Here is an 11,672-nt window from a genome sequence, read left to right as displayed (position 1 = left end):
TGCCTGTTTGTCTGTCGAGTTATATGTGTCATATCTGTAGTCCTACAATTTATATACATTGTTTAAAAAGTCTGTGTGAATTAATGCATCCACCCCGTCTCTGCTTCAATTGCTGCTCCAGTTAAAAGCAGTATCTGCACCAGCAGAAAACACCGTTAGAGATTCTGAAGAGCATGCAGCAAACCTCGCAAATGGCATCATCCTCATATTTTCATCTAGATGCTTTATTATGACGTAACACCACATGGGGCACTGATTATCGTCAAATAATTCAAAGTCAGTCATAACTCCGGTTCACAAGGGGCGATTTGTCCCTGGTTTTCTTTCCAGCCCTGTTACTAATTATCTAATTAAGTAACCGAATATTAGACTGCACTATTCCATATATAGCTACAGTGACTTCTTCTGTCACTCTCATTGTCCGCATAAACATGCTGGCTGTGAAAAATGCATTTATAAATTACGTGTCCCCTCACCCATGTGGACAGTAGAAATGGGAATTATGTAAGGCTGCTGTTTGTGGACTACAGCTCAGCCTTCAACACCATCGTCCCGTTTAGACTGTTCACCAAACTGGGGGACCTGGGTCTGAACTCCCAGCTGTGCAGGTGGGTATTAGATTTCCTCACTGGTAGACCACAAACAGTGAGAGTGGGACCCCGTGTGTCAAACACCATCACCCTCAGCACTCAAGCTCCTTAAGGGTGTGTTCTGAGCCCCCTGCTCTACACGCGCTACACCTACGACTGCGTTGCCTCCAAAAGCTCCAACACCATTGTGAAGTTTGCGGACGACACAGTGGTAATTGGACTCATCACCAACAACGATGAGTCAGCCTACTTGAGGGAGGTGGAGAACCTGTCGGTATGGTGTAGGTCCAACTGCCTCAGTCTGAATGTCAGCAAAACTAAAGAGCTGATAGTGGACTACAGCAAGAAGAAGCAGCGCTCCTTCTCACTCCTCCAGATCAACAGTGTTCCAGTGGAGAGGGTTGACAACTGGAGTGATCCTAAATCTCCTTAGCTGGTACAGCTGCTTCCCTGCTCTGGTGACCAGAGTGCTGACATGTGAGTGCCAAGTGAGGTCTTCTGAGCAGAACCCCAAGGTTGTTCTGAGCAGAACCCCCACTCCAGTGATCCTAAAAACCTTCTACTCAGCTGCTGTGGAGAGCATCTTGACTATGAACATTACAGTATGGTTTGGGAACTGTTCTCTAAAGGACCGCAAAGCCGTGCAGAGGGTGATCAGGGCAGCCGAGCGTCGTGTCAGATCTCCTCTGCCTTCCCTGCTGGACACCTACAAAAAAAAAAACGCTGCAGGTCCAGAGGTACTAAGATAATTAAGGACTACTTACACCCCACAAACTGTCTATTCCGCAGGCTGAACTCGGGCAGACGGTTCCATTGCCTAATGTCCAGGACAGAGAGACTCAGGAAGAGTTTTTTTCCCCCAGGCAATAAGGCTTCTCAATTCAAACTAATTCTGGTCCTTCTGTACACTACGTACGTTTGTACTGGAATGCACATATACTGCACATGTTCACTTCACTGCACAAATAACTTTAGTCTATACATCCTCGCCATTGCACTCGCCATTGCACTATATTTTAGATTGTATATTTGGATTGTATATTTAGATTATATACTTGGTTCCATAGATTGTATTTATATATTGTAATTTTCTTTTTTATTCCTACTTTACTTCTTGCCTTTTTTGTTCTATTTTTGCACAGCCAAATAAGGGCGACTCAGAGATACTGTATGTGACGAATAAATCTCTTGAACCTTGAAATTAACCAGTTAAATACACACACGTTGTTTAACAGTAATCCAGCTTTTGTGCATTACAATGCCAATTGATACATTTCTATTCAAGTTCATTTTTCAAAGTATTGTAAATATCGTTATGACTTTTATGGGAGGAAAAACGTTGTTAATTTCTGTATTTGCTTTTATTATTGATTATTGTGCTTTACTTGTCATGCGCAGAACTTATTTTAATATCGGTTTAGTGACACATTCAAAATAACAGAATATATACACCAAGGCTTTCAAGTTTCATCAAAAGTGTGGAGTGAGATTACACTGGGGACGAAGCTCGTGTCTCACGGTCAATGCGTGACACTTTAGAGCCCTACCTACCGCATTAATCGGGTCTTGCTCTTCCACTCCCACATAGTCTGCACTCCATATGCGGGCATCCATGTTAATAACACGCTTGCAAGGGGCGTGTAACTTGATGTAACTTGTTTTGGGATTTAACAACAAAACAACAAATGCTATTTTCTGACTGGCTGGTAGGTGGCTATTAACTCTGTATAATTCGGGACAGCTATGAACTAGGCGGATAACTCCACTCCGTATGCTGCGCATCGTCCAAAAATTCTGGGTAACGGGACACCTCGGTGGCCGTGAGAAACAGAGGTTGTGGCGTGTGATCTGGTTGAAATCGGGTGTCTCCCGGTCAATGGGCGACACTTAACAGACCTGACATACATACCGAGTTTATGAATTTCATGAATCACATGAGCTACCTTCTAGCCTTCTATCATCACGTGACGCTTATGAGACACGCCCCTTTTGGTGTGTGATACGTAACAGATGGGGCTTCGGTATTGGTGGGACGGCGCCGTCAATCACACCTTGTTCCTTTAAACCGGTGTTCTGCGAGGGAAGTAAACAGTGCCTATGTATGTAGCGTAGGGCATTGATTTGCTAACGTTAATTGTAAAACGTGTTCTTAATGTCTTTTTAAACTAACGTTAGTCTTTATCACGTCCCAGTGTTTGGTCACTATGTGGATTATAGCCGTGTTTTTAATGTGCGCTTCAGGTACGTTCATTTACAATCTTTTTGTGTAAGTTTAACGATTTCCTGGGTTTACCCCACAATAATTGAACATCGCACCCATCTAGAAAATCTATGGTCTCAGCCCAGATTTCTTGGGAGCTTGGCAGTGTAATGAAGAGTGCAGTTTAGCAGGTAACAGCTTCTGGGATGGAGTTCGAGCTGCAAAGCTGGTTAACCAGACGGGTACTGGGGCCCGCGGTGGCGTTTGTGGTGAAATCGAATCCTTCAGATAACTGTCGGCAGCAGCGTGCCGTGTTATAATATCCTTACGGTGTTTCCTTTCTGTCTCGCCAGTGTGGGGGAACGAGCCGCCGCCTGCCCTCCCGGACTTCGGGCGCCTCTATCACGCTAAAGGTGAGGCTCGTGCCTACATACTGTTATGCGCATGCGCACACACGCACTTCTCTTTGCAGACTGTCCTGTTTCAAATATACTTGGACGTATGTGGAAAGGTACAGCTGGATATAGCAAACGCTGATTGTGACTTAATTTCGGCATTCCTTCCATATCGGAAGGTTGTTACTTTTGTGCATCCCCCCCTTCCACATCGAAAGAGGTTGTTGTTGGTAGGGTTTTTTTTTTTCTCTTCCTCTTTCTTAAATACAGCTGAGTCGCTGGTCTTGTCTCGTGACCACTTGTGTAATTGCTGATTTTGCAAAATAGCTGGTGGTATGTGATCAGAGTCCATTTGACCTGTCTGGCCCAAACTTTTCCTAAGTCCATAGGTGACCTGTCTCGCTGTCCATCCTGATTTAACTGGGCATGCGTCAGAGCATTCTGGGGCTGTTTCTCAATCTGCGGTGTTCTGAACCAAGCGTGAGACTGAACACAGTGTTTTTCAAATCCCAGGTGTGATTTCGCTACCCTACGCTGAGATCACTGAGCCATTTGAAGGCTGGTATGATCTGCAGGGGAGCAGAAGTCGCATTGACTATTACCATGGTGAGTGGCTGTGATGGTGATGGAACCTTCTGGTTCAGGTGTGATTATGATCCCCCCCCCCCCTGTGTGTTCTTGGTGATCTTTGCTACTTGAGTGAATTGAAGACCTCCATCTGGTTATTTTGCTTTAATGGTGTTCTCTTGGAGACTTTGCACTGCTGCCTCTGAGGAATCCAAGTGGCAGCCGCACGTATCCATGTGAAACCAGCGGTACCTCAGAATGCAAATGGCCGAAGCTGATGGTGATCCTCCTGCCCACAGGCCAGGTTTCCACTTACCAGCTGGGCTCCGAGAAGCCCTGGGGCTCCAACTATAAGATCACGCCCGCGACGACTGAGACTGAAATCAACGTCATGAAGTGTTTCCAGCTCAATGGTACTAAGGAGGAGCACATTCTGCCACAGGGGGCAGTGCCCAGTGTGGATGGCTTTCAGGTACGTGGAGCTGGTGGTGAGGGTTCCCCTCCAGCTGTCACATGCCCCTTTTGCACCAATAGGAGGTCAAGTATAGCTTATGACCAGTGCAGTGTCACTTTCTTTCTCTAAGTGGATGTCTCCCCCACAGTATCTGCATAAGGAGTACTTTAATGGCAAGCTGTGTGAGGTGTGGCAGAACGTGACTATGGAAGGCTATAAGAAGAACACCTACACCTTGTGGGTAGTACGCCCCTATGCCACGGATTCGCCGCCCGTGCCCTGGCACTATGAGATGATGGGCTACAACACCCTGCTGGGCTCCCACTACGACAAGTACCTGGTGGATTACGTGGAGTTCAGCCACAGTGTTGACTCTCATGCCTTCTCCCTGCCCGAAGGTGTCTCCAACCTTCCCATTACATTTCAGTGCTCAGACCATAGTTCACGATGCACATGGCACCTTGTATCACAATCAGTCGGCCCTTCAAGTTTGAGGGTTAGGGTAGGAAGATCCCTGCAGATTTGAATCATTAAACCAAAATATCTTGGATATAGTATGCATTCATACTACAAAGTATATCCCAGATTTATTTTGTGAACCAAATTTATTTTGTATTTACAGTAAGCCCTCGTGCATTCGTGATTCACAAATTTATAGAGCCGTGAGATGAATCGAACTTTTGCATCCGTGACTTGTTTTTTTCTTCACACATCAGTTCCTTTTTGTACATGCTGTACTGTACCTTTACAAGATGCTAATCCCATTCGCAAAGTTTATTCCCTCTGCAGCTGTCGTGACCTGCTTGTCCGATCCTCCCGTGTGCCGCGCCCCCTCATCTACCTCGTGTGGAATCCCCGCGTGATCAGCTGTTTCAAGTTGCTGTCGTTAGTCATGCGATTTAATTTTGTTTCCCAAGTCCGGTCATTAATGTCATTGAGTTTGCTGCCTGTTCCGTTGTCCTGCATGTCTTTTTATCTTTTGACTAAACCCCGTGTTCCTCGATTCCTTACGTCCTGTCTGTGCCCGGCAATGCGTGACAGGAACGCTAATGGTTACATAAATATTACAAAATAAATTATTTTGTAATAAGTACACGTTAATGTGAATTCCAACATTCAAAAATTATGAATTTCTTGAGGTGCTAATGTTTACATACATAGCAAATGCGTCCTGGGTTTTAACTTCAAGACGCGTTTGCTATAAACTGAAAGGGTTTTTAAAAGTAATGTATTAAGCAACTTTTTAAATGTTTATTTAAAAATAAATGAATATTAAATTTTAATTTTAGGAGCATATTTTGAGTTTAAACTATAGAAATAAGCACATTACCTTTTTTAGTGACTCTACCAAACATCCGCGAATCCTCCTCATTTGCGACGGGTTCTGGAACGTAACCTCGCAAATGTCCGAGGGACTTACTGTGTGTATTTTTGCCAAACTAAATATTCCTGTCTTATTATTCTTCGCAACTTGATAACCGAAACCGCAAATGTCACTTGTGACTGTATACACTGTTGTGCACCATGTAGATTGACTTCATACATGCTCTTGTGCTCACTGTAGTGGCTCCCATATTCATCAGTCTGAGTGTTTGTCTCTGCTTGTCGTCTCTTTGATTCTAGGCCTGACCTGTGGCTCTTTTCCTGGCCCTGGAGTGGAGCATCACCTCCTGGCCAACCCCATCCAGGACCTCCTCCATACCAAACCCCGGGGACATGCTCACCGGCTCTTCGTGCACTTCAAGGGAAAGTTCCAGCACCAGTATGGCGACGAGTGGGAGCACGAGCGGCGGGAGAGTTCGTTTGTGCACAATGTCCGGTGGGTGGGGCTCATTTATTCTTGCCAATAACCGGCATCGAATGTCTCTGCCCCACCCAGCCAGTTGGGTGAAAACCACTGCACATGCTGTGCTGTGAAATGCTATGCTGAGTCAGCGGTTTGTCACTGCAAGCTCCTCCATGACAGTAGGTCTGTTCAGATGAGAGATGATTCTAGTAGTCTAACTGTCCTGAATGACTGGCAGATTTTTTTTTGCTTCCTGAACCCAGAAGTTACAATAGTATTTGCTTGTCTGACATTCTTGTCAGTGGCAAAATCAGTGCTCTGGCCTCTGGGGATGTATTGGTTATAAAGTCTGTGTATCTAGGCTGGTTCTATGACAGATGCTAGGCTGTCTCTTCCCTTTAAGAGGAAGTGTACCAGTTCTTGTACATGTTGGTCAGCATTTATGTGGCAAGTAGGGCTTTGACTGTGCATTGATTTGTGCCGTTTGGCATAATGAGACTAATGAATAGATGCAGTGTCCCAGTAAGTGGGACCTAAAGCTTCCCAGGAGATACTGAACGTTATGCTAATTGTAGCTGTGGATTGGTTACGGCTGATGCTGGTTGTCATTTGGTGATTTGCCCACTTTCTGGTTACCCGATTCGTGCACCAGTACTGGAGAGAGGGTAGTCATGACCAAGACTGCCTGTCAGCTGTTATGCCAAACTCTGGTATGTTGATGGACACATCCAGTGTGCTACCTCATTTGAGGAGATATCATCTGTGTGTGTGTGTACAACAGAGTCGAGCAAATTCTGTTCTTTCCTGCTGTACCAAAACTGCACCACGCATGAACCCAAAACCAATGTTTATAATGAGCCGTGACTTGTGTATGGTGACACGCCTTGGGATAAGTCCCTTTCTTTTGCTGTAGCTGGTTAGATGTAACTAAAGATCTGTAGTTGTGATGACAAAGGTCCTGCTGTAGGTCTGGCTCTGACTGTAGTTGTGGATTTTGATCCTTAGTTACCTTATTTAGCTTCTGTTGCCCCTCAGTCCTGACTGGACTAGGGACTGTTCAGTAGTGGGCCTCTTAAATTAATAATTTTTTGCCCCCCCCCCCCCCCACCCCTGCAGTTTCGTCCACTCCATGAATCGCGCTGGGTTGTCCTATCGCCTGACCCTGAACCACCTGGCGGACCAATCCCAGGCAGAGCTGGCCATCCTGAGAGGCCGCAGAGGCGGCCAGACGCCCAACAGGGGGCTCCCTTTCCCACAGCAGCTGTATGCCAATGTGCAGGTTCCTGACACTTTGGACTGGAGGCTGTACGGTAAAGATGTCTTCAGGAAAATTCTGACAGCGTTACACTGCTGTGCTTTATAGTCTTTCTTTGTCCAAGTTTTAGTTCACCCCTGCACCAATCATTTTTAATGTAGTGCTTTTTGACAGGTTAAGTTCTGAAGCCCCCCATCTGCCCCTCATAACCTGTCCATTGCCCCCCCAGGAGCGGTCACCCCTGTGAAGGACCAGGCTATCTGTGGCTCCTGCTGGAGCTTTGCCTCCACTGGTGCAGTAGAGGGCGCTCTCTTTGTGAAGGTAAGCACGCTCCGTTTAGTGTAGGTTGGTGTAGAGCAGGAGTCTCACTTCTGGTCCTGCAGGCCCAGTCTGCATCAGTTTGCAGATTTCCCTGCTCAGACGTGCCCAATAAACCTGGCGATTGGATGGGGAGCTGAAATAAGATACAGGGACTGGACAATTAACTAACTCCTGGTTTCAGACCATAATTTTGGTATAGATTGGAGCCTCCTTTTGCAGCCAATACAGCATCAGTTCATCTCGTATGACATACAAGTCTTGCAGAACAGTGGCCTGGTCACTATGGTGCTGGTGGAGGAAAAGGTTTCCAGACTCGCTCCTCAAACACCCCAAAGTGGCTCAATATTCAGATCTGGTGACTGCAGACCATGGGAGATGTTCAGCTTCACTCATGTTCTTCAAACCACTCTGTCACCAGTCTTACTGTGTGTATTGGTGCATTATCCATATGCACAGCACCACCTTCAGTACAATGTTTGAACTGCTGGGTGAACATGGTCCTCCAGAATGGTTTGGTAGTCCTTGGCAGTGATGCACCCATCTCGAAGTAGTGGGTCTAGGGATTGGCATGATATTGCGACCCAAACCGTCACTGATCCACCCCTGTGCTGCACTCTGAGTACGCAGCAGGTCCTCTTGGTGCTTTGCACATGTAACTCTCCCGGATGTGGGGAAAGACGGTGAAATTTGACTTGTCAGAGATCAACAAATGTTTCTCATTGTCACTCCCACGATTTGCACTGCTGGCACCATTGAAACTGTCATTTAGCATTGGCACAAGTGACCAAAGGTTTGGCTGAACAGCCTGACCATGAATATTGACCCTGTGGAGTCGAGGTGTGCATTTAATTCTGCAGTGAGTCGGGCAGCTGTGGTGGGTTTTTTTTTTTTGGATACAATTCGGGTTAGTTCCCGGACATCCCTTTCAGTCGGCTTGCTCTTGCAGCCAGTTACTCCTGTTAGATGAGGTCCATCCTTCAGGGTACCACCACGGATACTGTGGCTCTCACCACAAAGACTCGCTGTCCTGGTCACGGATGCTCCAGCGAGACGCACATCAACACTTTGGCCCCTACTGAACTCGGCATATCCTTTATGTTGTGTGGATTGCAAGATTTCATGTACTGCTGTGCTATTGCTCTGCTAATTCAATCGTCACACTCTGCTCTTACTGATCGGCCAACAGGCAGGCTGCGCATATAAAGGTGTGAAACCTCAAACACTATTTTTGGCCAGTGCTTCAGTTTCATTGTCCTACCCCTGTACGAGCAGGGGACTCTGCACACTGCCGCAGACTGGTCCTCCAGGACCTGAATTGTGGGAATCTTCAGTTGGGGCCTCAATATGCTGCTGTAAAGAAACCAAAACTATATTTGGGACATCCTTGGCTCCCCTGAGTTTGCTTCCTTTTGTGACGTAGAAAAAATCTTGCAATTTCAGCGTTTCTTTGTTCTACTTTTTATGACTCATTTAATGCTAATAGTCTTGATGTCTGCCTGACTGGATTGTTTAGAGAATAACTAAATGCCATAAGCCTTTGGATTATGATTAAAGGGTTACGGTCTGTGGAGACCATGGCATTGTGGGTGGCGTGATCTTGTTGGCTGAACCCCTTTTGATGCATGCATTTTGCCTGCAGGCTGGCACACTGGTGAGACTCTCGCAGCAGATGCTGGTCGACTGCACCTGGGGCTTCGGCAACAATGGCTGTGACGGTGGTGAAGAGTGGCGGGCCTTCGAGTGGATGATGAAACACGGTGGCATTGCCACGGCCGAGAGCTACGGCGCGTACATGGGCATGGTGCGTCTGCCCGAGTGCCCACAGCGCTGTCCTCCACAAAGCCAGCCCAGTGCGCTCTTGCTGCGGGAATGTTCTGGAATATAACTGGTAGATAAGGTGTGCCAACTCTGACCTGTGTGTGCCTTAGAATGGAATGTGTCACTACAATGAGTCTGAGATGACCGCACGCGTGCAAGGATATGTCAACGTGACGTCCGGTGATGCCGACGCCCTCAAGGTGGCGCTGTTCAAGCAGGGACCGGTGGCGGTCAGCATCGATGCTAGTCACCGCTCCTTCGTCTTCTATAGCCATGGGGTTTACTACGAGCCTGCTTGTGGTAAGAGGCTTGTGGGTGTGTGCGTGCGTGTGTGGGTGTGCGTGTGTGAAACTGATTAGTGTCTGTTTTGCTCAGGAAACAAGACTGAAGACTTGGACCATGCAGTGCTTGCGGTTGGCTATGGTGTCTTGAATGGCGACCCCTACTGGCTGGTGAAGAACTCATGGTCAACATACTGGGGCAACGATGGCTATATACTCATGTCCATGAAGGACAACAACTGTGGCGTCACCACTGATGCCACCTATGTCATTTTAGCCTGAGCTACGCTGCCTCCTGGTGGTAGCTTGACAGACAACTCGATTTATAGCAGTGAATGTCTTTTGGGAGTTTTATTGAACATTTGCAGATTTGATTGCTCCTCCCACCCATGTGCAGCTTTCGGATGGTTTCCTTTGATCAACTGCTGGGTAATATAGCAATGTGTGTGGCTCCAGCAGTGGGGATGAAATTCGAGATCGTTGGCTGGGATCTTTACAGATGTTATGCTCTCACATGGTGCCTCGATCCGGTGCAATAGCCTTTTTTTGAAAAAGAGAATTGTCTTATGTTCAGCTGTGATAAATCAATAAAGATTTTGGAAGAAAATAGCACTTGAATTGTAACTGAAATGCAAAAAGAATATGCCTTCAGTCAGTTTGTTTCACACTTTCAAAGTCAAACATGTTGGCAGAGCAAAAGTGCTGTATGAGGCAGGTTAGATCAAGGAACAGAGACTGAACTACAAAAGCATTGAAATACAAATGAAAGGAAAAGGCAGATGGATATTCAGTGTTAAATGGTCAAACGATTCCAAGAATACAATCATGGTTTGCCTTATAAAAGGCAAAAACTAAAAGGACAAAAAAATTTTTTTTTTTCTTAATGTATGCAGACTGGATGGCTTTTCTGAAGAGCAGCGTCGCACCGTGTCCCCCTCAGGCCGTGCTGTGCTGGGGGTGTTGTTTAGGGTGGTGGCTTATGGATTATTACTAGGCCTAACCAGTCATTGTTCTGGTTACTAAACAGTTTGAGTTGTTCATAAGGTTCGTGTGATTTCTCATCCAAAAAAAGGTGTCTTTTTTTTTTCCCCCTCCTCCTGGTCTGCCACACCCAAATACAGTTTCTGATGAGAGGACTAAGTGTGGTCTGTAGACTAGATGCTGGTCTCAGGTGGTTCTGCCATGGTGGCGTGTGGGCACAGGCCAGATTGCCCAGAGGGCCAGGTAACTAGCAAATATACATCTGCTTGATGCGTGAATCAGAGTAAACAGTTACTGATGTGTGTTCTGCACACAGGTGGGATAGGACAGGTCAGGCATGGGGGGGGGAGACATTTCCCACAGATGCAGAGAGGAAAAGTGGGCAGGCAGTGCCCCCTACTGTCCAAAAACTACACAGGAATACGCCGACAGCGAGGGAGGAGCAGCGGCGGCTGGCAGGCTGGGATCCACCCAGGCCGAGTCGGATCAACGCCCAGGTGGGACACAGCCCGAGATGGCCTGTAGCACAGCAGCACATCCACCAACCTGGAGAGACCCACCAGTGCCCCTGTAACCGGGCTACAGGGTAACGACTCTCCTAGCAGATGCAGAACCGTATCAGAGCCGCCTTTCTTTATCTGAGGGCTGTGTAGATCAGCCGCTGCGTGACGGGGCCAGTCGCTCCGGAGGTGTGCCGCTCCACCCGGCCAGTAGGGGCAGCAGATGTGATCTTGTGTCATCTGGCTGTTTTGGTCAAAAGGCTTTTTGATAGTCAGGTGTGGTGATGGAGCCCGTGAACTGACTGGACTGATGACTTAAAGCAGGATAAGGGCGACAGATAGTAATTAACTCATGTGAGAAGAACTTTCTCGCACCATATTTGAAAACGTCAATAAATATTCAATAACCCTTTCACAGACATCGCCCCCAACACCCCCCCCCCCCCACACCCACCCAGTGACCCTTCCCACAGGCTCCTGTGCATCTCAGGGGCCCAGCTGATGATGTGACAGTCAGCTTCGTT

At 47.1% G+C, this 11,672-nt stretch overlaps 1 protein-coding gene across 1 annotated transcript; it reads left to right on the top strand.

Annotated features, from left to right (window-relative positions):
• Positions 1-2,645: 2,645 nt before the first annotated feature.
• Positions 2,646-10,276, top strand: LOC111854279 (digestive cysteine proteinase 1-like). The gene is made up of 11 exons (XM_023832112.2): positions 2,646-2,831; positions 3,144-3,203; positions 3,699-3,791; positions 4,052-4,224; positions 4,355-4,604; positions 5,830-6,025; positions 7,109-7,302; positions 7,477-7,568; positions 9,208-9,369; positions 9,497-9,686; positions 9,762-10,276. The coding sequence occupies exons 1-11, from the start codon at positions 2,795-2,797 to the stop codon at positions 9,947-9,949; spliced, it is 1,635 nt and encodes a 544-aa protein (XP_023687880.1). The 5' UTR covers positions 2,646-2,794; the 3' UTR covers positions 9,950-10,276.
• Positions 10,277-11,672: the final 1,396 nt, after the last annotated feature.

Source organism: Paramormyrops kingsleyae, chromosome 23 (assembly GCF_048594095.1).
Source record: "Paramormyrops kingsleyae isolate MSU_618 chromosome 23, PKINGS_0.4, whole genome shotgun sequence".
Lineage (NCBI taxonomy): Eukaryota > Metazoa > Chordata > Actinopteri > Osteoglossiformes > Mormyridae > Paramormyrops > Paramormyrops kingsleyae.
The sequence above is the reverse complement of the archived record's forward strand: the minus strand, read 5'-3'. Positions and strand labels throughout refer to the sequence as shown.